Raw genomic sequence first — 26934 nt, forward strand, 5'->3', positions numbered from 1 at the left:
CATTCTAAGAAACAGTGGACCAATGGATAGCAACATAGTGGCAAAGGCTGAAATTGGTCACAAGGGCTTTCTCCCATACTATTTGATATGGTTCTTATACAATCTGACTCCAAAAAATATTTTAAAATGTAGAAATGTAGACGCCTGGGTGGCTCAGTTGGTTAAGCATCTGCCTTCAGTTTGGGTCATGATCCCAGCGTCCTAGGATTGAGTCCCCCATCAGACTCCCTGTTCAGTGGGGAGCCTGCTTCTCCCTCTCCCCTTGCTCCTCCCACGTGCTTATGCTCTTTCTCTGTCTCTGTCAAATAAATATATAAAATCTTTGAAAAAAAAAACAGGTTTTAAAAAAATTAAGTGTGGAGATGTGGCTATCACTTTAGTTCAGATCCTTATTTTTCTCCTTCATAATCCATGAAGGGATATCCTTTTATCATTTAAATGTTTTAAATTATGCTCATTCATGTGTGCAAAATTAAATTAAAAAATAATTTGGAACCACTGCTCCCCACTTTTTTCACTCCACTGAGACAACTACTTTTAACTATATATATATTTTTTTCTTATATTTTTAATATTTAAAAAATGATTATGCTACTATTTCTTTTCTTAATACATCTATTTCTTGACTTTTCAACTTTAATTTTGTGTTTTAACATAGTACCGTGCTAGGATTTAGTTCTCACGATTTCAATGTTACTTTTTAACAGTATCTGATTCTCATTTTGTGAGTGTAATAATGGATGTTCTTGAAGATGCTCTTTAGGCTCTCTCCCTCCCTCTGTCTTTTCTTTCCTTCCGTCCCTCTTTTGTTTCCTTTGTTGAGTTTTTCTGGTTCCCTGCATTATCTTAGTATCTTCTAGGGTCCATTTTCTTTTTATCTCTGTTTCCTTACCTGGGTTGTAAGAATTCTTCAAATGTCCAATAGTTCTCATTTGGTCATTACTAATAAGAGAAAATGAATGAGGACCTTTCGATAAACTGAGCTGGTAGAGCCGAGGATGGACAGAAGATGGAATGCAAAATCAAGGGAATATAATCCATGGTATTGTAACAGTGTTGTATGGTGACAGATGGTAACTAGGCTTGTGGTGGGCACAACATATAACATACAAAGTTGTCAAATCCCTATGTTATATACCTGAAACGAATGTAACATTGTATGTCAACTATATTTCAATTGAGAAAAACATAGAGTGAAGGAATGGGAAACTGAGTTGGGTTTCTGTTTACATGGATAGGACTTTGGGGTGGTAAGTAGTGTTTAACATGAGGAATTGGCTATTTCACCGAAGACTCCTCAAGTGCCTGAATCTAGAGAGTATTCTTCCACTATACTACACAAAAATTGTACAGAATTTCCACAGATTTTCCTGTGTTTAAAAGGTTAACAATTGGCCAGAGTTTTCTTTTTTTTTTTTTTTTTAAAGATTTTATTTAATTTGACAGACAGAGATCACAGGTAGGCAGAGACGCAGGCAGAGAGAGAGGAAGGGAAGCAGGCTCGTTGCTGAGCAGAGAGCCCGATGTGGGACTCGATCCCAGGACCCTGGGATCATGACCTGAGCTGAAGGCAGAGGCTTTAACCCACTGAGCCACCCAGGCGCCCCAAGAGTTTTCAATTAGTACCTAATTAGTAACTTTTTTTTTCTTTAATCTTATTTTTTACTTTCTTCCTGTGGTAAATCTGACATAAGTAAGTTTGGGATCATTCTTTTTTTTTTTTTTTCCTTTTTTTTTCTTTTTCTTTAAGCATATTCTTTTTTTTTTTTTTTCCCATTATTGTTAGTCTCACTATACAGTCACCAAATATTCTCCATATGTTTACTGAGCAGGAATCACGTGCCAGATGTTGTTCTAGGTGTCAGGAATGTACTATACAAGTAAGCAAGTAAGCTCCTCATGGAGCTTATATCCTAATAGGGGAGATATTTCTTCTACTTCTCATGAGGCTGAACATTTTAAAATCTGATTATTGGCCTGTGGGATTTCCTTTTTTGAATTACCTTTTCATAAGCCTTGTGCATTTTCCTATTGGGGTGTTTTCTTTTGTTATTATTTTATAGGAAGTTTTGTATTTCAGAGAAAATAACCATTTGTGTCTTATGTTTTGTAAATTAAATCAGCAAAGAGGTACCATAATTGTCTCATCAGATTTAGAAAAATTATGAAAATAATCGTATGTAGTACTAGTAATGATGCAAGGAAATGGGCACCATCTTACATTGCTTATGAAGTGTGAATTGATGCAACATTTAAAAAGTAACTTGGAGATTTCTATTCAAATTTAAAAGTCAAATAGCATTGATTAGTAATCACATTTTCAAACACCAGCAGATGAAGATATTGCATACTGAATACATTATTTTCCTTAGTAGGAATAGGAGACAATATAAAAATGATGATGATTAATGTTTCTGCTAAAGTTATTTGTGTTGCTGTTACATAACCTCAGTTCTTTATCTATTTCTATAATTATCAATAAAGTACATTGTGTCCAAGGATATATTAGATTTGGAAGTCACCTAAAAAATTCTCTTAGATTTCACCTCTGGGGCCATTCAAAGCAGGACAAAGAGAACATATGTATAAGCAATACTTAAACAGACCTCAATGTGAAAGGATTTTATATATTGTAATATATCATGGTATGAAATATTGTACAATTTAAATTATGAATTTGATCTAAATATATTGATTTTATTTCTTAATGCACTATTAAATGAAAAGCAAGTTGCAGAATGTATACTATATAATGTTATTATAAAACAAAAAATTAAAACATAAATATGTTTATTTGACTGTAAAGGAAATCAGAGAGGTTCATATCAGATTGTTACCTAATAGGTGTGGAAAAGGAAGAATACAGGGGCATACTTAGCCTGTCCTTTATGACTACTTAGACTTCTAAATTTTTCTTTAAACAAGTATGCGTTATTTTAAAAATAACTAAAGGAAGTTTTTAGAAACCCCAAACAATCAAGTATACTATGATTTGTGCCTAAGAATTTTCAGATCAGAGTCTTTGGGATGAAAGTGTTAGGATTTAAACTTTTAATGTGCTCCTTATATGGTTCTAAAGCACACTTTAATGTTGGACTCAGTCACTTAGAGGAAATAGATAATTAGGAAAATAATAAAAATTATTTAGTATACCCAGATTAAGATATATATATATATATATATATATATATATATATATATACATACACACACACACACACACACACACAAATAACATGAATTAAGTTTAATGACTAAATTAAAGAACTCACCATAATATTATGTAGTCCTGAAGGACAAAGTTTTTTGGACATTGATCACAAGGCAGATTTGCAATATGGTTATCAATCAATTTTTCTATTTCAAAATAGTCAACAATTCCCTTTACTGAAGATGTTCAGAAGAATGTGTGCAGTACTCTAGGAGAACCATTTCAAATGAGGACTTACAAAAAGTTTTTACCAATGTAACATCATTGGACTGGGTGCATAGTCACCCAGAACAATTCATTTGATGGTAAAGACTGGTTTTTATGTAAAAATTCTGATATGAATACAATCCAGCTGGGTTCTAACGTATTCAAGGCTACCACCTACAGGACAAAGCATGGTAATAAAAAGTAGGAATCCTGGGGGCGCCGGGGTGGTTCAGTCATTAAGCGTCTGCCTTCGGCTCAGGTCAGGATCCCAGGGTCCTGAGATTGGGCCCCACACTGGGCTCCCTGCTCTGCGGGGAGCCTGCTTCTCCCTCTCCTTCTTCTCCTGCTTGTGTTCCCTCTCTCACTGACTCTTTCTATCAAATAAATAAATAAAATCTTTAAAAAAAAATAGGAATCCTGGATGTGGGTCATGGGGGAGGCAGAAGTCTGATATAGAACTAATTGCCAGGCAGAGTGGGTAGCAAATAGAAACAGGTAGAGCACCCCCACCCCGCCAAAGAGCATGAGGCTCTCTAATATTTTCCTGCCAGGGTTGGAGATCAAAAACAATCCGATCTCATGGTAGCAGTAATTTCCAGAAAGTGACAGTAGCCAGACTCTGGGAGGTGGCATAACTAGTATCAGTGATCTCTGAAGTTTGAATTGAGTAAGAGCGACGCTTTCTTATTTCAAGTCTGTTGTGCATGTCTTGTGTCTGGCTGCTGTTTTTTTCTGTGCTTTAAAAACTTATGAATGTACACACACATTTGCTTATCATGTATGAAGATGTAATTGTGTGATGAACAATTGCTGTTTCTGTGCCTCCATATCCTTAGTTTTCTGAGAACAGTAAACTGACTTGGTTCTAGAGATCTGTTCTTTTCTCTATCCCCCCACTGATGTTCCTCACTGGAGCTGACTTAACTCCTGGCTCTAGGAGTGGTCATGGATTACTGAGATCAAGCAAATTGGAGTTTATGGGTCCCCTACTCACAGTGATTGGTTTAGGAATGCACACGTGTCCCAAACAACTCAATTAGGCATGCCAAGAGATATCCCGGTATTTTGTCTGTGTGTTTGAGACTGGAAAGAAAACCCTACAAAAATAACGGGATTTGAACCTGAGAGTATGATCTAAAGTTGTGGGCAGTGATGATGTTGCCAAATATTGCATAGACTATTGCTAACACAGAGCCAGCAGTTGGAAAATGAACAGGTCCTAGATCCAGAGATCAAGCCCTTACTTAGATCAAGCCACATCCAAAGCCCATGGATTTTTCAATTATGTAACCAACAATTTATCCTTATTGTTTAATTCAGTTTAAATTTTGTTTTCTGTCATTTACAACTGAAAGATCCCTGGGTAATTATGGCAGATTAAAGATGGCTGCAAATTCTTTGACACTGTCTTTATTTTGAGATTGAGTCTGTGATCCCTACTCCTCCCCCTTGAATCGTGGAGGGGTCCTTGACTACTATGCCTCATAGAAAATGGCAGAGACATACTGTGCCAGCTTCTAGTGCCAGGCCTTAAGAAACTGGCAGAAATAGAATCTCTGGGAGCTCTGAGACACTGTGGAAGAAGTCCAGCAGCCTGGAGTAAGTGCTTTGGGGAACAGTCCCAGATGAGAACAGCCTTCCAGCCAAGGCATGGGGCATGTGACAAAAGCTGTCTTGGATTCTCCAGACTGGTTTATCCATTTGAAACCCATTGAATTAGAGAAAATAGGTAGCAGAATACCAGAGCGACTTCTGTAAGTGATACTACATGGAGCCAAAAGAGTCACCGTGCTGAGCCCTGACTAAATACTTGACTCATAAACTTGTTGGATATACTAAAATGGCTAGGTTGGGGGGTTTTCATGCAGCAATATGTAACCTAAAAATAATTTTTTTTTTTACTTATTAAAATTTAAACAGCTACTTAATTATTCACCTGTTGCTAATTACTTTCTTTTTCTTCTTTCTTTTACTGTTATATATAGCCAGGAGGTGTTAAAGAGTAAGAAAAGGTTTTCTTTCTTAGGATGATGGTGATAAACAAGATGAGGTCCTTCTCCTGTGAAAGGTGAAGACAAGACTTCTGATTTCTTAGGTGTGAGCTGCATCAGACAGAGTGTTTGGTTAATATTGTAATTTTAATCAAATTATGTAACTTGTTTTGTCCTTGTTCTTTAGTTAATAAGGTATACCCTATTATATAGCTAAAAATAAATTTTAATGAATATACACACATATATACATATATGTATCTTATATAGTATAGTATATATGTAAAAGCATGTCATAAATTATAATTATCTGTACACAGTTTTAGCTACCATTACACTTCCACTCCTAAATTCATATATAGAACATGTGCTTCAAGAACACATTTGTGATTAAAAATCGATTCATATTATGACCACCACTACCTATATTTTCTTTTGTGGAGCTGTACACATATTCTGGTGTGAAAAGCTATTTACTTTGGAAGGGATATTTAAAATTATAGCTAAGAAGAAACAAATTCAAGGGAAAAATAAAACCTTCACAGAAGATTTGGTGAAAATGTGGGAATTCAAATGAATAAGACTTTTGTGGTCAAAAGTACCATGTAAGTATCACATTGAGGAGGAAGTGTGCTATGACGGATTTTGGCTCAGAATATATGATTCAGATTCTAGTCCTGACACTCACTAGCCATTGTATTTAGAACTCATATTTGTACCCTTTATAAGCTGTACAGATAATATTGTTTTCTTTTCTTTCCTTTTTTTGAAGATTTATTTGTTTGAGAGAGAGAGAGAGTATGCATGAGTGGGAGGGGCAGAGGGAGAGGGAGAGAGAATCTGAAGCACACTCGCTGCTGAAAGCAGAGCCCAACTCAAGGCTTCATCTCAGGACCCTGAAATCACGACCTGAGCTGAAATCTGGAGTTGGATGCTTACACCCAGGCACCACAAAATTGTCTTCTTTTGTGCATAATTTATTAACTAATCTTGAGGGTAACCCTTAAGTGTATGAGTGGTATCTGCAGAAAGTCTAAGATCTGAAAAAAAGGAGTATCTGCAATTATTTCTTGTATGTGTTCAGAAGGTATCTGCTAAAAAATGCGTCATTCCTTTACAAGCTTGACATCTATTGTTTCTTGTTCCTCCAATATTGTAAATGAATGGAGAAAGATACAGCTGTAGGCCATTGTTCACAAAGCTCCAAATTTACTTATAAAGTAATGTGAAAGTATGTGCATTGAAAATTGCTTTGATGCAATTAAAATTTAATAAAGTTAGAGCTGCTCATTTAATTATTTTCTGACATTCTATAAATATTAAACAATGGTTTATTTCTTTATTTTCAGAAGAAGATAATTGCAAACATTACTGTTGTCTGGAAAGAGTCACTGTCAGGGCTCCTCATTCCTTTTGTTGTTATGAAGCAACATTTTCATAACATCCTTTTTAACGGGTGTTGAGTGATGCTTGATTTCTTTGCCTTTCCTGCTTTGTGACTCAGAAGCCTAATTTTAAATGATGTAATTTTTCATTTTAAAACTTTCTTAGGTCTCTGTAATGATTTAAGCCTATCAATATTTCCTGCTTGGTTTCTAGCCTACAGCTGAGTTGTGAAAAACATTATGATTTTTTCCTCCAGAAGTTCTATTTGATGCTTTAGTTCATATAATTGAAAAAACCAAAAAAACATTTGCAATCCTATTTCCATTAACCAGCCCCTGACATGAGGCTTTATATCCAGACATCTTTCCTAGCACGGTCACACTACAACTGATGCCCTGTTTTACCAGTTCTTTCTACCTGAGCTTACTAGATTAGAGTTCATAGACCACCTCAATCAAAATTGCCCTTAGGAGCTTGTTAAAAATGAAGGTTCCAACATCTCATACACAGGATTCTAATTTAGTCAAGTGGAATGGAACTCAAGGATCTACATTTTTAATAAGTGTCCCCAGGAGGTTTTTATGGATACCTACAATAATCAACACAATAAATACTAGACCCATTGGTAGTCAAGTTTCCCTATACATATAATGTTTACTCACAGACAAAATGAAATGGAAAATAGTGATAATAATTTGACTAGTTTTTTTGGGAAAAATCCTTAGTGTGCAGGAATATCTACTTGGAGGATTATAAGACTCATTTAATTATAGAATTGAAAATCTTACAACCTCATTTACTTCTCTCAATGGCTATAGCAATGGATAAGAGCTTATGTAAAAATCAGCTAAACAGTTGTTCCCATTTTTGTGGTTTTAAAATATGTTCACAAATTTGATATTCCTCCCTCCAAAAAAGGCAGCCAAAGTCCTAGCTTTTCTTTTCTTTTCTTTTCTTTTTTTTCCCTCCCTTTTCTGAATGTGGGCTGTATTTAGTGACTCTCTTCAAAGGAATAGAATACCATGAAACTGACAGTGTGTTATTTCTGAGGCTAGGTCACAAAAGACACTGTGAATTCTTTGTTCAGCTTTCTTTATCACTTATTCTGGGGGACGCAAGCTCCCATGTTGTGAGGCTTCCTCAGAAGCCCTGGGAAAGTCCAGGTGTGGAGACTCTGAGATCTCTTGCTGGTCAGTCATGAGAGTAAGCCACCTTTAAAGTAGATCCTAAAACCCTAAACAAGCTGTTGGATGACAGTCGCTCTTGTTGACATCTGGGCTGACACTGAGTCAGCACTGCCCAGCCAAGCTATCCCCAAATATCTGACTCACAGAAACCAGAAGAGCTATTAAAGTTCATTGTTGTTTAAGCCACCAAGTTTTGGATATTCACTAATAAATTACCGGTAAACATAATCAGGTAGATACATTACTTGCTAATATCCTTATCACTCCATTTTATAAAGAACGTATTGAAAACATCTACATATCCAGTAATCTCACAACTCATGCTAAAGATTGAAGGTAACTCATAGGCCTGTGTTCATCTACTTTTGCATTCACCATACCTTTTTGTTATTCCCCCAGCTAAATGGCTAAGCTTCTTTCTAAACACTATTTATTTATTTATTTATTTATATTTTTAATTTTTTTTAGAGACGGAGGGAGCAGTTAGAGAGAGAATCCTGAGTAGGCTCCATGCCCAGTGCAGAGCCCAATGTGGGACTCTATCTCACAATCCGGAGATCCTGACTTAACAGGTTGACCGAGCCAGGTCCCCCTAACCACTACATTTTTTGAAAAAGGGCGTTTTAGCAATAATACTACTCAACAAGTAAGTGGGAAAATGGGTATTTTTTTTTTTCCTCTGGTTCATCTATTGTTTCAACAAATATTTATTGACACCTATTATGTGCCAGTCACTCTTCTAGGAGCTTAGTATACATCAGTCAGCAGAAGAGACAAAAATAAAAAATCCCTAATCCCATGGAACTTACATCTCAGTATTAGTTAGCAATTGTTCATTAAATAAATGTGCATTGAGGACATGCTACGTACACATAGAAAATATGTATATGGCCTAGACCCTGCCTTCGCTTAAGCTATCATGTACCTTCCACATGAATGCGTTATTGTGAACTCAACAGTCTTCAAAAGTGAACTTTTTTTTTTTAAAGATTTTATTTATTTATTTGACAGAGAGAGATCACAAGTAGACAGAGAGGCAGGCAGAGAGAGAGAGAGGGAAGCAGGCTCCCTGCTGAGCAGAGAGCCCGATGCAGGACTCGATCCCAGGACCCTGAGATCATGACCTGAGCTGAAGGCAGCGGCTTAACCCACTGAGCCACCCAGGCGCCCAAAAGTGAACTTTTAAACAACTTTTGTGTCAATTAAAATGTATATTACAGTGACAAAATAAATTAAGATAGCAATTTTGCCTGTCTCCCATCTTTTGATTATTCATACACATGCAATAAGAATGTTTGAGTTCTTCAGATCATTCTCTCTGTCAGACTGTCACATTTTAATGTCAACTCTGTTCATTAGGGACATTCTACCCAGGGGGCTTTTTATCTTTTGTTTCATTTAGTAAAGATTGCGAATGTCACAAGGCCTGTGAGACGTTTTTGCATAACAGCTTCCTGATATACCAGTACGCATACAATAAGAAGGGAGACAGGATAGGTATTTTTTTCTAAACTGAGGATGATACTCTCTATCATTTTTATAGCACTTATATTGAAACTGTATATTCTTGGATTTATCAGTGATCTATAAAAATATACTGTAAACATAAAATGATAAATGCAGGTTTACAAATGTAACATACAATGGCAGTGTAATTAGTAACAGTTGTTAGTGATAACAGATGTTCATAGATTTAAAATTTTCATTCTTTTTAAAAAAGTTTATAGACCAGTAGTTACTTAAGTTCAGATTCATCAGTGTACAGATGAGAAACCACTCAAGAAATTTTAGTCAAAATTAGCCATTGGCAGAAAAGTGACAAAATTCCTAGCCTGTGACTCAGCCTGTGGTCTTTGTCAACACACTGAGGTTTTACCTCATTATTATGTATAGAAAGAAGCAGAGAAATAGTCATTTCACAAGTGCTTAATTTTTCATCTTACAGAAAGTAACTTCAAACTTTAAAGTCTTACATTCTCAATTATTTATTAGGCCAATGTGAATTCTTTGTTATTTTTATTTTTATTTTAAAATGGAGTTAACTGGAGAAAATGGCATTAGAGGAAGTTTTTAAGATAGAGAAATATCTATAAAATTACTGAACCAAAAAAATTGCATTTACTTCTGTACTCTTACATTCTAGTTTTTAAGATAATTGTACTATAGCAAACATGCAATTATGTGTATTACTTAATACTTACTTAATATTAATTAAGTATTAACTTAATGCTTACTTAATACTTAGTATTACTTAATATTCCATAGGTTGCTTAATTTTGTATTACAAACACTATTGCAAGTAATATTTTGTGTATTGGGCTTTGTATATTTATAATTGTCTTTCTTTCATTATAATTAATTTTTGAGCTAATAAGCTAAGAGATATGGACATATATGCTCTTGATACGATTTCTATGCCATTTGCCCAAAAGGCATGGTGCTAATTCTCCATGCTGTTAACAATGGAACACCCCTGAAGGTAAATAAATCTTTTTTCTGTTTTTTCCCCTCACTATTTCTCCATCACTTAGTCCACAGATTAGTACAAAGTAAACACCTAAAAGTTATTGCTAAACGGATAAATAAATATAAAGGTACCAGGTTCTATTCCACCCAAATGTTTATGCTACTGCTTTGGACATTACTCTTGTAAAATATTTGGGTTTAATTAGCCATTTATATAAATTTTAGTGTTTTTATTTATAATCAGTATAGATCCTAACTTTCCAGTCACTAAGTGAGTATCTGCTCATGTATATTTCCAGAACTTTTTAACTATTTTCACACTGTGAAACAATCCAGTCATACTCTAGAGTCTCTGAGGTAAGATGAAAACTCAATACCCATAAATTGGGAAAGAACTGGGCTTGTCAAGTAATAGGAAGTGTACTGAATTCCATGTTTCATGTCGTCGTCTTTAAGGTTTTGAAAACTGTGATAAATTCAGGGTGCCAATTGTTAGAATGACCATATAATTTGTGAACTGAAACACTTTTGATTAAAAGGGGTTGTTTTTCATAACTAGGCTGGAACAGCCTAAACTGGGAATCTTCTATAAAGGTCAGAATGCAGTCACTCTGACAATGGACATAATAAAAACTTTATTCTAAAGTTAGTTTTGTCTCTAAACTTCCATTTACATCATTAAGCAAGGGAATTCTTTTAAAAGAAAGGTGCTGGGGAAAGAAAGTCCATTCAAGCTGTGTTGTTAGAGAGAGTTCTTGTAAATGGGTAGAGATCCATGTCACAAGGGCATTAGAGGAGAGGAAATTCAAAAACAGGGACAACGAGGTAAACTAGAAATGGCCTTGAGATTTCCCCAGGCCTGTAACCAAGGATGGGTGCTGTTAGCAAAAGTGGGCAATTGGAACTGCTCAGAAAGTATTAGAACTACCATGGAATTGTCCAGGCAAGAGTCAGGAGGGAGATAAAATAAGCCTTTGGTGGAACGTGGAACCGCATGGAGACAGAGTCACTGCCAATGGCACATCTCTGAGGCAGAGGTGGGAGTGGGACTTACCCCTGGCTTCTCCCTTCCCCCTGCTCTCTGGTCTGTCTTTGATCCAACCAGAGATTAGTTCCCAAAGGAGCCTGGGGATTATACTTTGCAGAGTCAGCCCTACCCCCTCACCCCACATCCCCACACGCCCTTCTGTGATATCAGACAGAAAAGTACAAGGGAGGAGGTTGGATCTGAAATCGACTAGGAAAATGGTCACCACAGCCAACATAATTAGCATAAAAAGGGAATGAAAAGCAACGTAGGAGCCCAACTGGCTCATTAGTGGGCTGCACTGTTCAGATCTGAGGTACAGCAGGACACAATGTGATTTTTCATGCGAGCTGCAGTCATCTATTAGTCATTACAGGATTCCTTGGGAACTTAGAACCAGGCAATAGGCACTGATCTGAAGGGCTCTGGAAGGTATAATGTATTTAGTCAGGGGCATGGGGCAGTGCAATTCTGACTTTTTTGTTGTTCATTAGAACTTGTAAGACTTGTGGGTATAATAAAAAAATAAATAACCCAAGATGTGTTTTACTCCTGGCTTAAAATTTTGCTTTTATCTCGTTCACTGAGAGATAACTAGGAGAAAAGTCAATAAAGAAATAGAGTTCATTGGAATTAAAAATCTTGATGCATATTACTAATTAGTAATTAGAGTGATGTTCTCTTTCTTTATACTTCAGAAGTCCATGGAGTGTGTATCTATCACTTGAGAGGACATGCTGCTTTTGTCTTACCCTCAGTGTCTATAGTTTAGATTTTGATTTCTTACCTTTTGACGCCTCATAATTTGCATGGGCATCAACATGGTCCATATATCATTCAGACTATGGGCTTTCTGAAGCAACAAGAATCAAGAATTCTTCCATATCAATTGGAGAAAAGCTCCTCTTCTGAGAAGGAAAATAACTGCTGGCTGAAGTCTAATTAGAATTCGAAATTACGGGCTTCAAAATTCTTAATCACTAGGATTCTCTCTGCTTAGTTGATCTCATTTTCTGTAACATTTAAAGTCAAACACTGTGCTCCACAAAAGCGAATATATTCATTTTCACCCACGCAAAGCTCTGCAGACTCAACCTCGAATCCCGGTCTCCTAATTTCACAGTCTAATGCTGACTCATTGCTTTCCACAAGTTGACTTTTTAAAAATTTTTGTTTTTTTATTTTATAATTCATCTTCACCATGATGACTTATCTAACTACAGATAGAATAATCATGAGATTTTATTATCCAAACTGATACACTTTTAAGAGTAGGATGTTATTTGTAATTACACCAGGAATAGGCAACATCCACAACTGTCCCTGGCAAACCCAGATATATGGTCCACCCTAACTGTAGCCCTAATCATTCTGTAAGCCTCTAAGCATCATAAACACATCTAAATAAATACAGATTTATACATATATTCTTTCACTCTTTTCCTCCCCCATATTTTTCCACCGGTTATTTATTGTAACTTTGATCTTGCTCAAGATCCAAGGAAAATATCATTTCCATATTTAAATGCATGAATTTTCCTAAACTTTTACCTGGGAACTACTTGTTAGTTTGTTCTTTTGGTGACTATTGAGTACTATTGTGTATATTAGCTTTTGCTTATGGTTCTCATTGCCTTGTCTATTCTTAACTGATAGGTTTGGAGAAATGGAAGACTTGTGGTAGCTTCTAGGTAAAGGTGGGACACCTTTTTGTCATTTTAGGGACTTGGAGACTACAAGTGAGGACTGACCAAAAAAAGTAAGATCAACCCGATTGGCCAGAAAAGCCCATCAGCTACTGTGGCTCTAGGTAAGCAAGTTGTTAAGATGAGAAAATTCAGCTCAGGGGAAAGAGAAGAAGCAAGAGGCTGTTCTATGTGGCTGTGCCTCAGGAACCAGATTAGTGTGAACACTAACATCGCTGGTGTGAGGCTGTTGTGCACCTGGCTATTTTTACTACAGGATGTGTGCAAGTAACTTTTAAACCACAACTCCTAATCCTAAGATTCACCCTGTGGCTTGTTAGTGCATGCACCCTCCTAACCTAGTCTAGCAATGATTATTCTGGCTAGTATGGAAGGTCCCTAAACCTGTAACCAGAAAGTCTGCCCGAGATTTTCTGAATTTAGAACTGATTTGACAATATTTACCCGTGTGTTATTGAGATGTCTTATAAGTATTTAGCTAATATTTGGGGCTTTTCATGGATAAATAAATTGCTCCTGTTACAAGGAAAACCTTTTGATAATTCACCAATAAAAACAGACATGAATTTTTTTATTGTTTTCAAATTGTTTAAGAAGTTTTTACTTTGGAGCTGCCATCTTGCATCCCTACGAGTGTACACCTAATCTCTCTCAGCGGGTTCCCCTGAGACCCACCTAGCCCTGACGCTAGTCCCCCTCATACCCATTTCTGCTCCAGCAAGTTGAGAGGAAGTCTCATAAACTAGGAGAAACTCGCCAAACTGCAAGCACACATGAGCATTGGTGGGAAAGGAACTGTTTGCCAAAAGAGGGTGGTTCATAGGATGGCTACAGAAGATGCCAAAAAACTTCAGTTCTTTTTTTAAAGATTTTACTTATTTGAGAGAGAGAGAAAAGAGAGCACAAACTGGGAGTGGAGTTAGAGGGAGAGAGAGAAGCAGGTTCCCAGCTGACCAGGGAACCACACGTGGGGCTCTATCTGAGCACCCTAAGATCATGACCTGAGCTGAAGGCAGAGGCTTAACCCACTGAGCCACCCAGCCCAAAACATCAGTTCTTCTTAAAGAAGTTAGGGGCAAACAATATCTCTGGTACTGAAGAAGCGAATATGTTCACAAACCAAGAAGCTGTGATCTATTTTCACAACCCTAAAGGTCAGGCATCCCTGGCAGTGAACACTTTCATCATTCCAGGCCACGCTGACACAGAGCAGCTGACAGAGATGCTGCCCAGTATCTTAAGCCAACTTGATACAGACAGTTTGACTAATTTAAGAAGACTGGCTGAAGCTCTGCCCACACAGTCTGTGGATGGAAAAGCCCCACTTGCTATCGTAGAGGATGATGATGATGAAGTTTCAGATTTTGTGGAGAATCTTGATGAAGCATCCAAGAATGAAGCAAACTGAATTGAATCAGTTTCTGAAGAAAACAAAACTTGAAGAAGTTACTGGGAGCTGCTTTTTCATATTATGACTGCTTTTAAAAATTTCATTCACGGATCCGATAAAACCTAGGATTTCTAATATTTTTAAGCCCAAGCCCCTTGGACACTGCAGTTCTTTCCAGTTTTTGCTTATACACAATTCATTCTTTGCAGCTAATTAAGCTGACGAAGCCTGGGAATAAAGTTTGAAGTAAGGTTAATAAAGTTCTTTGCCTAGTTAAAAAAAAAAAAAGTTTTAACTTTGTCTTATAGTGGATATAAAAAAGAGAAAGAAAAGGTTGGATTTGTTGCTTTTGTTGTTTGTTAATGTGTCAATAAAGGAGGAAGTTCCTTTTAACTCTCCTGCCCTCTTCTTTTATCAAATATCCTATTTATGTCTGGTGGAAGAGATGACCTAAAACCTGAAAGCACTCACCACCAACAAAATGGTCCAGGAATCGGGAGTAAAAGGAGAGTTTGGAGAGATAATTTAGATTTCCCAATTCATTTTATCCTTCTGTGCTTAAATTAATTTTAATTTAATTTGAAACTGAAGCTTTTAATGTAATTAGTTAAAATTAATTGACTTGAATTTAAAATTTAAATTTCTATCAATGGCTCTTATTGAACTAGAAATTTCTAGCCCAGTATTAGATCATTTACGAATGTCACATTCCTTAATATATACATGCATATGTACACACATATACACACATACATATATAATATGCATATATAGATAATTATGGCCCCTTCTTGTACTTACCACATAAACTTGTATATTCCTAAGGGTCTGTAACTGCATTATATTTTCATCTTTTCTTATTGTCCCCAAAATGTCTTCAACAATCATGGTCATACGACAGGTGTTCAAAAAGTAATTGCTTGGTAAAGAAATACTTATAAAAAATGCTTTCAAACAGACCGTGACTACCATAAGAAAGTAAATGTAGTACAGAGTTTTTTCTTTTTTTTTTCCTTTTCTAAATCAACTTGAATAATAACAAATGAGAAGGATATCAGAATCATCTTCCTGTATCAGGACTGTGCTGTAACAGTTAAATATCAACAAACAATGAAAGATTAGGGAATTCGTTCTAGAATCATAGAGATGATTTAAGGGTTAAAAACAAGATCAACATCAAAAAGCAGTATCTGGCTAATTCTTGTCCTTATGTGATGAAAAGCTATCCTTTATAAAGTTGTCGTCAAAGCAATATACAGATGGGATGGAGGGGGACTGTCCTTGCTTTCCTGCAAGCCTCAGAGATTAAGTCTGTTTTCAGACTGGCTCTCTGCTGGTGAAAAATTTGGAGTAGAGCTGGTAATCAACACTAGCGGATACAAAGATACAACTGATCCTTGACCCGTTTTGTAGGATGTCTGGCCTGAGAAAGATTATTATTTTGAAATTGTAGCATATTATTCTTCATCAAGACCAAGAAAGAATAAGGAAAAATGTCCTGTCACTATGCTAAATTTCATGTATACATTAAAGTCTTTTGGAGATAGGACAATGAATGAATTTTTTTGGAGGTCTTCTTAAAAACTTCTTAAAAAATTTCCTCTGGTGTGACATTAAGTGCAGTCTTAATTCACTTCAACCACCCTCCTTCATGAATCCCCCAGATACTTGTATAGATTATGCATAATGTGGTGTGGTCCTTTTAGTTTTGTACATATGTATAAAATTCATTCATTAAAAATACTTAAAGGAAAAATAAGATCTGTTATTTTGTTTTTGCTTTTTTAAAAAAAATAACAGCATTCACTAATATGTAGCACTTAAGAAATGAAGCAGATGAACATGGGGAAAAAAGAAGAAGCAAACCATAAAACAGACTCTTAACTATAGAGAACAAACCGAGGGCTGTTGGTGGAGAGGTGGGTGGGAGGATGTGCTGAGTGGGTGATGGGCATTAAGGCAGGCACTTGTTGGGATAAGCACTGAGTGTTACATGTAAGTGATGAATCTCTAAATTCTACTCTTGAAACTAATATTACACTATATGTTAACTAACTAGAATTTAAATTAAAAAATGGAAAAAAAATAATAGCAGAGTGGTAAGAGGAAAAGGAACTTGATCCAATACAAAATTAAGGTAAAACCTATACTGCAAAGGTGTACGAAAGACATACAAAAAAAACCTGAAATAGCTTTACTTTTTTTTCAATCATAAATGAATATATCTGTACCTTTAATATGTCTGGAGGCTGATAAACACAGCTGTCCATGATGAGAAAGCAGATTACATCATGTTACTCTAAATAAGCCTTCTAATGAGAAATCAGAATTAAGTTGAATCTGGAGAAGAAATTTGGATTTGCCTTGAGAATTTCAAGCTGATCTCCCCTAGGGGGAATGATGGAGCATTAAGAGATTTTAATTTGAAATGAGGTTATGGGATTGTAAATTGCTGACAGATATTTAGTAAATGATTTAGTGTTTGTGTTTACATTCTAGCTTAGGAAAGATTTTGACTTTTTCAGCAAACTGAAGAAATGTCTTCAAAACACATTTAGCTAATCAAAATGAAGTGTCCAAAGAATGGGGAAGAATGAGCAACTAAATCAATGTATTTGAATTATACATTAAAATTCAACAATAAACTTTCATTCTCTGAACAAGCATCAGTCTTTATTAAGTATTTTAGTGCTACACAATGAATTTATTAGTATCAACTAAAGATCAATTTATTAGTATCAGTTAAGGATCAATTAAAGACCTAGAACCACAATTACTTTATTAGTATCAATTAAAGATTTAGTGGTAATATCCTCGAGCAAGGGTTATAACTTACAATATCAGGTGTATTAAAAATACCTCTATGCCTGTCCATGTTTCTCGAAGAGATCATAATTATACAAAATCCAAGAAGATTTCTTTTTTGGTGATTTATCACATACTATTTCTGAAAACATTCAGAAGGAGAAGCATACGTGGGTAAGATATTGTGTTTATTCTGCACCCACCAGGAGTGAGCAGCATAACTCATGTCCAACTAGCTCTGTAAAAAGGTAGCCCTGTGGGGAAGATGGATAAGACCAAGATTGATACCACCACTTACTTCCTTTTTCCTTTTGAAAGTTTTATTTTCAATGTGACACCTACTATCATACACAGTCCCTTTCTCTTCGTTTGACAAACTCACACAGCTTGCAAAAAGTGATTCAGCCTTCATTAGAGGAATGCCACCCAAAGGGTGTCTTTCAAAAGCTTTGTGTTTTTCAGCTGGAGACAAGACTGAATGCATCATAGTTTCTATGGCCCTACAATTTCTAGTCCAAGATAGACACCACTGTCATTACAGATATTGCAGGAAAATGTGCTATTTCTTACTGAGCTGCCTTGTGGACCAGGGTCACTGGGGAAATATCACAGCCTGGGTTATGGGAGGCTGTCCTCTTTTATATGCAGGCACATCATAAACAGCTTTATGCTTGGGAGGCTAGCAAGGAATATACTGCTTCCTACCTAGCCAAGGTTCTCCTTTTTATTTCATCTGTTGGAAAAAGTGGCTTACCGTTTACCTTTTTATGTCCATTTCTAATTTGGAATAATCCTTTTTCTCTCAAATCTTGAAATCTGACGCCCTGTTGGGGTTTGTGTCCTTCCCCTTTGCTTCTTCACATACATTTTCTTCTGCCCTAAAACCTGTGCAATTAACTCCTGTCACCTTAAAAGACTTTCTTACAGCACATTGCTCCAGCTGTTGAAGCATATGTAATTACATCCTACCCTACCTGTCCTGGGGCATGCTAGTTTCATACAATTTTCATATCACCCTTTTTCATTATTCAAGCAGAGTGAAATTTTAAGGACAGTGTGATTAGGCTGAAATTGGAACTATTCAGGGTTTGGCATTGTGTGAAAAAGCAGGCTCTTTCCTTTCCTACACGGAACTAAAAAGCTATTGTTAAAAAAAAAAAAAATGGTTCAATCAGCTTGGCACACACACTGGTCACACATTCAGACCATCACAGTTAAGACTTTCCATCAAGTGATATTAACATTCATTAGTATTTTCATGACTGCGTAGGAGTTTAATCTGAGGGAAACGGCTTTAATGATTAAGGATTTTATAGATTTATATTGATTCGGTCCTAATTTTGGCAATGAGAACCACGAAAGACACATTGAAGTAATGTGAACAATACAGGCAAAGTACTTATGCAAAGTAGGCCAATGAGATACTTAAAGAATATTGAACATTACTTAAAATGTTCATTGTACAAAAAAAGAGAAAAAGGAATAAAAAGATCAAAAGATCTCTTTACATTACATCTAAACAAAAGCCTCTAAAGCAGACATAAACATAGAAAATGAAGTCAATCCATTTTAAATTAACACCAATTTCCCTAACTTCCTGGCATCCGAGCCCCATAGTTTTCTAAGATATACTGTGGCTTGATGTAATCAATCGACTTTTTTCTTAATTTGAAGGAAGAAAGTTTAATCGATATAATTTTACAGAGTACTTCAGTTACATAGGATTATGGATAAAAAAATTCTAGAAGCTGAAATTTAATTTTAAGTATAAAACTTTGCATAGTTGAGTTACTTTCTAGGACTCTGGGAAAATGATTCTGGGTTTTGTCAATATAATGTACTGATTATAGATCTCAATGTTTTTTTTTTATTAAAAATATTTTAAAATTTAAATTCAAGTTAGTAAGTATAGAGTGTAGTCTCTGGTTTCAGGAGTAGAATTTAGTGGTTCATCACTTACATATAACACCCAGTGCTCATGCCAAGTGCCCTCCTTAATGCCAATTACTCATTTATTGCATTCCCCCATCTTCTTACCTTCCAGCAACCCTCAGTTTGCTCTATATAATTAAGAGTCTCTTATGGTTTGCCTTTGTCTGTTTTTAATCCTACTTTATTTCTTCTTCCTCTCCCCTATGTTCATCTATTTTGTTTCTTAAATTCCACATGAGTGAAATCATATATTTGTCTTTCTCTGACCATCTTATTTCACTTAGCAAATGGCAAGATTTCATTCCCTTTGATAGCTGAGTAATAGTCCACTGTATATTTATACCACATCTTCTTTATCCATTCATCAGTTGATGGACATTTGGGCTTCTTCCATAATTTGCGTATTGTTGATAATGCTGCTATAAACATTGGGGTTCATGTGCCCCTTCGAATCAGCATTTTTAATCCTTTGGATAAATACCTAGTAGTTAAATTGCTGGGTCACAGGGTAATTCTATTTTCAACTTTTTGAGAAACCTCCATACTGTTCTCCAGAGTGGATGTACAAGTCTGCATTCCCACCAACAGTACAAGAGGGTTCCCCTTACTCAGCATCCTTGCCAACATCTGTTGTTTCTTGTGTTGTTAATTTCAGCTATTTTGAGAGGTGTGAGGTGGTATTTCATTGTGGTTTTGATTTGTATTTCCCTAACGATGAAAGATGCTGAGCATTTTTTCATGTGTCTGTTAGCCATCTGGATATCTTCTTTGGGAAAGTGTTTATTCATGTCTTCTGTACATTTCTTAACTGGGTTATTTGTTTTTGGGGTGTTGAGTTTAATAAGTTCTTTATAGATTCTGAATATTAGCCCTTTATCCAATATGTTGTTTGCAAATATGTTCTCCTATTCCACTGGTTGCCTTTTAGTTTTCTTGACTGTTTCCTTTGCTGTGTAAAACTTTTTTTTATCTTGGTGAGGTCCTAATAGTTCGTTTTGCTTGTGTTTCCCTTGTCCCTGGAGATGTGTATAGTAAGAGGTTGCTATGGTCAAAATTGGAGAGGTGTTGCCTGTTTTTTCCTCTAGTATTTTGATGGTTTCCTGTCTTACATATAGGTCTTCTATCCATTTTGAATTTATTTTTGTGTATGGTGTAAGAAAGTGGTCCAGTTTCATTCTTCTGCATAAGGCTGTCCAGTTTTCCCAACACAGTTTGTTGAAGAGATTGTCCTTTTTCCAGTGGATATTCTCTGCTGCTCTGTAGAAATTAGTTGCCCATAGAATTGAGGGTTCATTTCTGGGTTCTCCCTTCTGTTCCATTGACCTATGTGTCTGTTTTTGTGCCAGTACCATACTATCTTGATGATGACAGCTTTATAATATAGCTTAAAGTCTGGAATTGTGATTCCTCCAGCTTTGGTTTTCTTTTTTGACATTACTTTGGTTATTCAGTATCTTTCCTGGTTCCATACAAACTTTCAGATTGTTTGTTCTAGTTCTGTGAAAAATGCTGGTGTTAACTTGATCAGGATTGCATTGAATGTATAGTTTACTTTGGGTAGTATAAGCATTTTAACAATATTTGTTCTTCCAACCTATGAGCATGGGATGTTTCTTTGTTTCTTTGTGCCTTCTTCAATTTCTTTCATAAGTGTTCTGTAGTTTTCAGGGTACAAATCTTTTCCCTCTATGGTTATTAGGTTTATTTTTAGGTAACTTATGGTTTTTGGTGCAATTGTAAATGGGATCGATTCCTTGATTTCTTCTTCTGTTGCTTCATTATTAGTGTATAGATGTGCAACAGATTTATATGCATTGCTTTTATACCTTTTGATTTTGCTTAATTCATGTACAAGGTCTAGCAATTTTTTGGAAGAGTCTTTGGGTTTTCTATATAGAGTATCACGTCATGATGTGAAGAGTGGAAGTTTGACTTATTCCTTGCCAATTTGGATGCCTTTTATTTCTTTTTGTTGTTTGATTGTTGAAGCTAGGACTTCTAGTACTATGTTAAATAGTATAAAGGGGATAGTGGACATCCTTATCTTGTTCCTGACTGCAGAGGAAAAGCTATCAGTTTTTCCCTGTTGAGGATGGTATTAGCTCTGGGTCTTTTGTATATAGCTTTTATGACATTGAGTTATGTTCCATATATACCTACTTTGTTGAAGGTTTTTTATCAAGAATTGATGCTGTATTTTGTCATGATTTTTCTGCACCATATTGACGTGGTTCCTCTCCTTTCTTTTATTAATGTGGTATATCACATTGATTAATTTGTGGATATTGAACCACCCCTGCAGCCCAAGTATAAATCCCACTTGACTGTGGTGAATAACTCTTTAAATGTACTGTTGGACTTGATTTGCTAGTATCTTATTGAGAATTTTTGCATTCATGTTCATTAGGGATATTGGTCTGTAATTCCCCCTTTTTAGTAGGTCTTAGTCTACTTTTGGAATGAAGGTAATGCTGGATTCATAGAATGAGTTTGAAAGTTTTCCTTTCATTTCTATTTTTTGCAACAACTTCAGGAAAATAGGTAGTAATTCTTCTTTAAATATTTGGTAGAATTCCCCTGGGAAGCCATCCAGCCTTGGACACTTGTTTGTTGGGAGATTTTTTTTTGATTACTGATTCAATTTCTTTGCTGGTTACAGGTCAGCTCAAATTTTCTATTTCTTCTAATTTCAATTTTGGTAGTTTATATGTCTTAAGGAATTTATTCATTTCTTCCAGGTTGCCTAATTTGTTGACATATAATTGTTCATAATACTTTGTTAAAATTATTTTTATTTATGTGGTACTTGTGAGCTCTCCTCTTTCAAATGTGATTTTATTTACTTGGGTCCTTTCTCTTTTCTTTTTGATAAGTCATTCCAGGTGTTTATTAATTTTGTCACTTCTTTCAAATGACAAGCCCCTACTTTTGTTCATATGTTCTATTGGTTTATTTATTTATTTATTTGAGAGAGAAAAGAGAGAGAATATGAGTGAGGGGAGGGGCAGAAGGAAAGGGAAAGAACCCTTAAACCCTTAAGCAGATTCCCCATTGAGCATGGAGCCTGACATGGGGCTTGATCCCAAGACCTTGGTATCATGACCTGAGCCAAAATCAAGAGTCAGATGCTCAAATGACTGAGCTACCCAGGTACCCCCTGTTCCACTCTATTTTTTTAAAATTATTTCTATATCATCTACTTCTGCTCTGATCTTAATTATTTCCCTTTTCTGCTGGTTTTAGGCTTTATGTGCTCTTTTTTTTTTTTTTTTTTCCTCTCCCCAGTTCCTTTAGGTGTAAGGTTAATTTGTATACTGGGGAGTTTTGTTTTGTTTTGTTTTTTTTGCTTCTTGAGGAAGGACTGTGTGGCTGTGTACTTCCCTTTTATGACCACCTTTTATTCATCCAAGAGGTTTTGGACTGTTGTGTTTTCATTTTCATTTGCTCCCATGTATTTTTTACATCTTTAATTTCCTGGTTAACCCATTCATTCTTTAGAAGGATGTTCTTTAACCGCCATGTATTTGTGGTCTTTACAAATTTTTTCTTTAGGTTGACTTCTAATTTCAGAGCATAGTGTTCTGAAAATATGCGTGGTATGATCTTAATCTTTTTGTACTGGATGAAGCCTGATTTGTGACCCAGTATGTGATCCATTCTGGAGAATATTCCATGTGTTCTTGAAAAGAATGTGTATTCTGCTGCTTTAGGATGAAATGCTCTGAATACATCTATTATGTATGTATAATAAGTCCATCTGGTCCAGTGTGTCATTCAAAGCCATTGTTTCCTTGTTGACCTTCTGCTTAGATGATTGATCTGTCCATCGATGTCAGTAGGGTGTTAAAATCCTCTACTAATATTGTATTTTTAGTGATGTGTTTCTTTAATTTTGTTATTAATTGATTTATGTGTTTGGCTGTTCCCAAGTTAGGGGCACTAATACTTATAATCCTTAAATCTTCTTGTTGGATAGACCCCTCTAACATGATAGAGTACCCTTTTTCATCTCTTATTACAGTCTTATTACAGTCTTTAGTTAAAAATCTAGTTTGTCTGATGTAAGTATGGCTACTCTAGCTTTCTTTTGACGTCCATTAGCAGGATAGATGGTTCTCCATCCCCTCACTTTCAATCTGGAAGTGTCTTTGGTTCTAAAATGAGTCTCTTACAAACACTATTTTTAAAAATCCATTCATATACTCTATGTCTTTTGATTGGAGCATTTATTCCATTTGCATTCAGAGTAATTATTGATAGATATGAATTTGATGCCATTATATTACCTGTAAACTTGCTGTTCCTGTATATTATGTATGTTCCTTTCTAGTCTTTGTTGCTTTTGGTCTCTCTTTCCACTCAAGAGTTCCCTTTTAATATTTCTGGCAGAACTGGTTTAACTCCTTAATTTTTGTTTGTCTTGGAAACTCTTTATCTCTCCTCCTATACTAAGTGACGACTTTGCTGGATATATTGTTCTTGGCTGAATATTTTTCCCATCCAGCACTTTGAATAATCATGCCACTTTCTTCTAGCCTGCCATGTTACTGTGGACAGGTCTGTTGCTAACCTTATGTGACTACCCTTGTAGAGTAAGGATCTTTTGTCTCTAGCTGCTTTCAGAATTTTCTCTTTATTTTTGTATTTTGCAAGTTTCACTGTGATATGTCTTAGTGCTGATCTATTTTTGTTGATTTTGAGGGGAATTCTTTGTGCCTCTTGGACTTGAATGCCTGTTTCCTTCCCCAGATTAGGGAAGTTCTCAGGTATAATTTGTTCAAATAAACTTTCTGCTGCTTTTTACCACTCTTCTGGGACTCCCATAATACAAATATTATTGAGCTTTGTGGAATCACTGAGTTCCTTAAGTCTATATTTGTGATCTAATAGCTTTCTTTCCTCTCCTTTTCAGACTCATTATTTTCCATAATGTTATCTTCTGTATCACCTACGTGATCCTCTACTTATTCCACCCTCATTGTTATTCCATCCAGTCAGTTTTGCATCTCAGTTACAGCATTTTTTACTTTGGCCTTACTAGTTTTTAGGTCCTTTATCTCTGTAGCCAGGGTTTCTCTGGTGTCTCTCATGCTTCTTTCAAGCCCATTTAGTATTCTTATGATTGTTGTTCTAAATTCTTCCCCAGATATATTACTTATATCTGTTTTGAGCAAATGCCAGGTTGTGATTTATTCTTGGTCTTTCTTTTGGGGGAGAATTCCTCAGTTTTGCCATATGTCTAGGCTTCTGTCTTTTGTGTGTTATGAGAGCTTGTTATGTTTTCTGCTCCTGAAAGTAATACTATATTAAGAAGGGGTCATACACTGTCCAGGGCCTGGAACTTCAGGAAGTGTCTCTGGTGTATGCTGTGTGCACTTTGCTATTGTGTTTTGGCTGCTCTTTCCCAAAGGTCAGTCCTCTGCAGAGTTCCTCCTTGCTTGCAGTGGGGGGGTGTTTGGATCTTTAACTAGATGTGTTTTGATTTGTTAAGATAAGATTGATTTTTTTTAAAGCCTGATCCAAGAAGAGAGAAAAGGAAAAGGAAAAGGCGCAAAAAAGGAAACAAACAGGTGAACAAAAAACTATAAGACTGATTCCAAAGAAAAAGAAGGAAAGAAAAAAGAAAAGAAAAGAAAAAAGAAACATATACAGAAAGAAAACACAAACCAAGAAATGAACAAAAAACTAATATGCCTGATTCCAAAGAAAAAAGAAATAATGAAATGAAATAAAATTTAAAAAATAAAAAAATAATAATAAGAAAAAGGAGAGCCTAGTCCTATTTCCATCAGAACTGCAGCTGATGTTCAGAGCGTTCTATGATCAGTAAGACTTGGTACATGTGGAGGGCCTGTGTTGGTCTTCTGAGGGAGAGGTCTGTTGTGCTGGCACACAGTCAGATCTAGTAAAGAGACCCCTGCCAGCACAGGGTGCGGGGTTTGGTGTAAGCAATTACAACCTCCACTGGAGGTGCTGTATTTTTCTCTGAAGTCCAACTGTGCTGGTGGGTGGGGGCTGGAAGATGGAGTCACCCTGCTCTCTTGTATTCAGGGAGGGGAACTCATAGCCATGCTCTTCAGAGAAAAGTGAACAATCTCTCCTACTATGTCCTAGGCTTTCATCAGATCCCTGCCCTCAACCTTGTCTGTGTCTGGGCTGTCATCATGCCTGGCACCATAGTTCTCCTGTGCTTTATCTCTGGACGGCAGGTGGGATTCAGAACTCCAAATCTTTAAAGGACCAGGCAAGTGTGACCCCCTCCTTTGTCTCAGAGGAAATCCCCCCAGTGGTGCCTCTGGCATTGCTTTGTCCCAGAAAAACTGTTGCATGGATGCACAGGTGCCTGGATTCAATGGTGAGGCACAGTGAAAACTTGCAACCAGGTTGTCTGCCCTCTGAGTGAGCCTCTGTCCCCTGTTGTTGAATGGCCTCTCTTTGGCACCAGATAGGCCTTTCATTCTTGGAGGACAATACACCCTCTTCCAAATGTACTCCGGGAAGGTACATGTTCTCTTCCATTCAATCTAAGGGATCCTTATATGATGGTGTCTTGTGTGAACCCTACATACTGCTCTCTTTCCCACTCTCTATCTCTCCCTGACCTCTCCACAAAAAGGGCTCTCTCCCCTCCATGGCAATGCAGGTTTTCTTTCCCAAAATTCACATCTCCAAACGTCTTATCTGTCATGTTCTCTCCCTCCAATTGTGCAGATCGTTTTCTTAATCCTCAGATCAATTTGCTAGTTGTTAAAAATGATTTGATGTTGATCTAGCCGTGTTCAAGGGACACAGCAAGCTAGGGTCCCCCTCCTACTCTGCCATCTTAACTCCTCCATAATCAATCAACTTTTAAATATTTTATCTCCTGAGGATTAATCTCAGCTACTAGAAACATTTAATTTATAAAGTCTCTGTGATTTTGATAATTCTGTTTATTGTTCACCAATTGAAAATAGAGTTGAAAAGTCAATCAATGTAAAGCCCCTAGTACTATAAGACATGCCTTTCATATGCAAGTATACAAATGCTATATTAATTTGAAATAATTTAGTCACATAATCTTATTGCTTTATCAAATGATTAAAATTATTATGATATCACCTCAAGTTATCAGGGGCATTAAGTATGTTTTGAGCTTCCAGGGACAGACAGGAGCTTGAAGAAGTGTGTAAATACTCATTTGTTATAATATGGGAAGATTGTGTATGTACCTAAGCACATATGGTGCTAGGGGCACCAAGCCCTGTGCAGCTGAAAATATGTATAACTTCTGAGTCCCTCAAAACTTAGCTACTGATAGCCTATGTTGATTGATAGCCTTACCAATAACATAAACAGTCGACTTTATGTTATATGTATTATATATTTTATTCTTACAGTGAAGCAAGCAAGAGAAGAGAAAACATTATCAATAAATTCATAAGGAAGAGAAAATACATTTATAGTACTGTACTGTATTTATTTTGAAAAAATGGCATATAAGTGGACCAGTGCAGTTCAAATCCATCTTATAGAAGGGTTAACTATAAAACTAATTTTTGGATTTTTCTGTGTTATTTTACTGTCATCTGTTATTCTTTCTTTCTTAATTAGCAAAAATCTGACTACTTACAATCCTAGTTACTA

General features: G+C 36.1%; 1 protein-coding gene across 1 annotated transcript; it reads left to right on the forward strand.

The window, feature by feature from the left end:
- Nucleotides 1–10416: 10416 nt before the first annotated feature.
- On the forward strand, nucleotides 10417–14589 carry LOC308354246 (transcription factor BTF3-like; the record flags this gene model as incomplete). The annotated part of the gene is made up of 3 exons (XM_080821606.1): nucleotides 10417–10461; nucleotides 13928–14034; nucleotides 14223–14589. 3 exons carry the CDS (start codon nucleotides 10417–10419, stop codon nucleotides 14587–14589), a joined length of 519 nt encoding a protein of 172 aa, XP_080677732.1.
- Nucleotides 14590–26934: the final 12345 nt, after the last annotated feature.

Source organism: Martes martes, assembly GCF_963455335.1.
Source record: "Martes martes genome assembly, chromosome: 13".
In the NCBI taxonomy this organism is placed as follows: Eukaryota; Metazoa; Chordata; class Mammalia; order Carnivora; family Mustelidae; genus Martes; species Martes martes.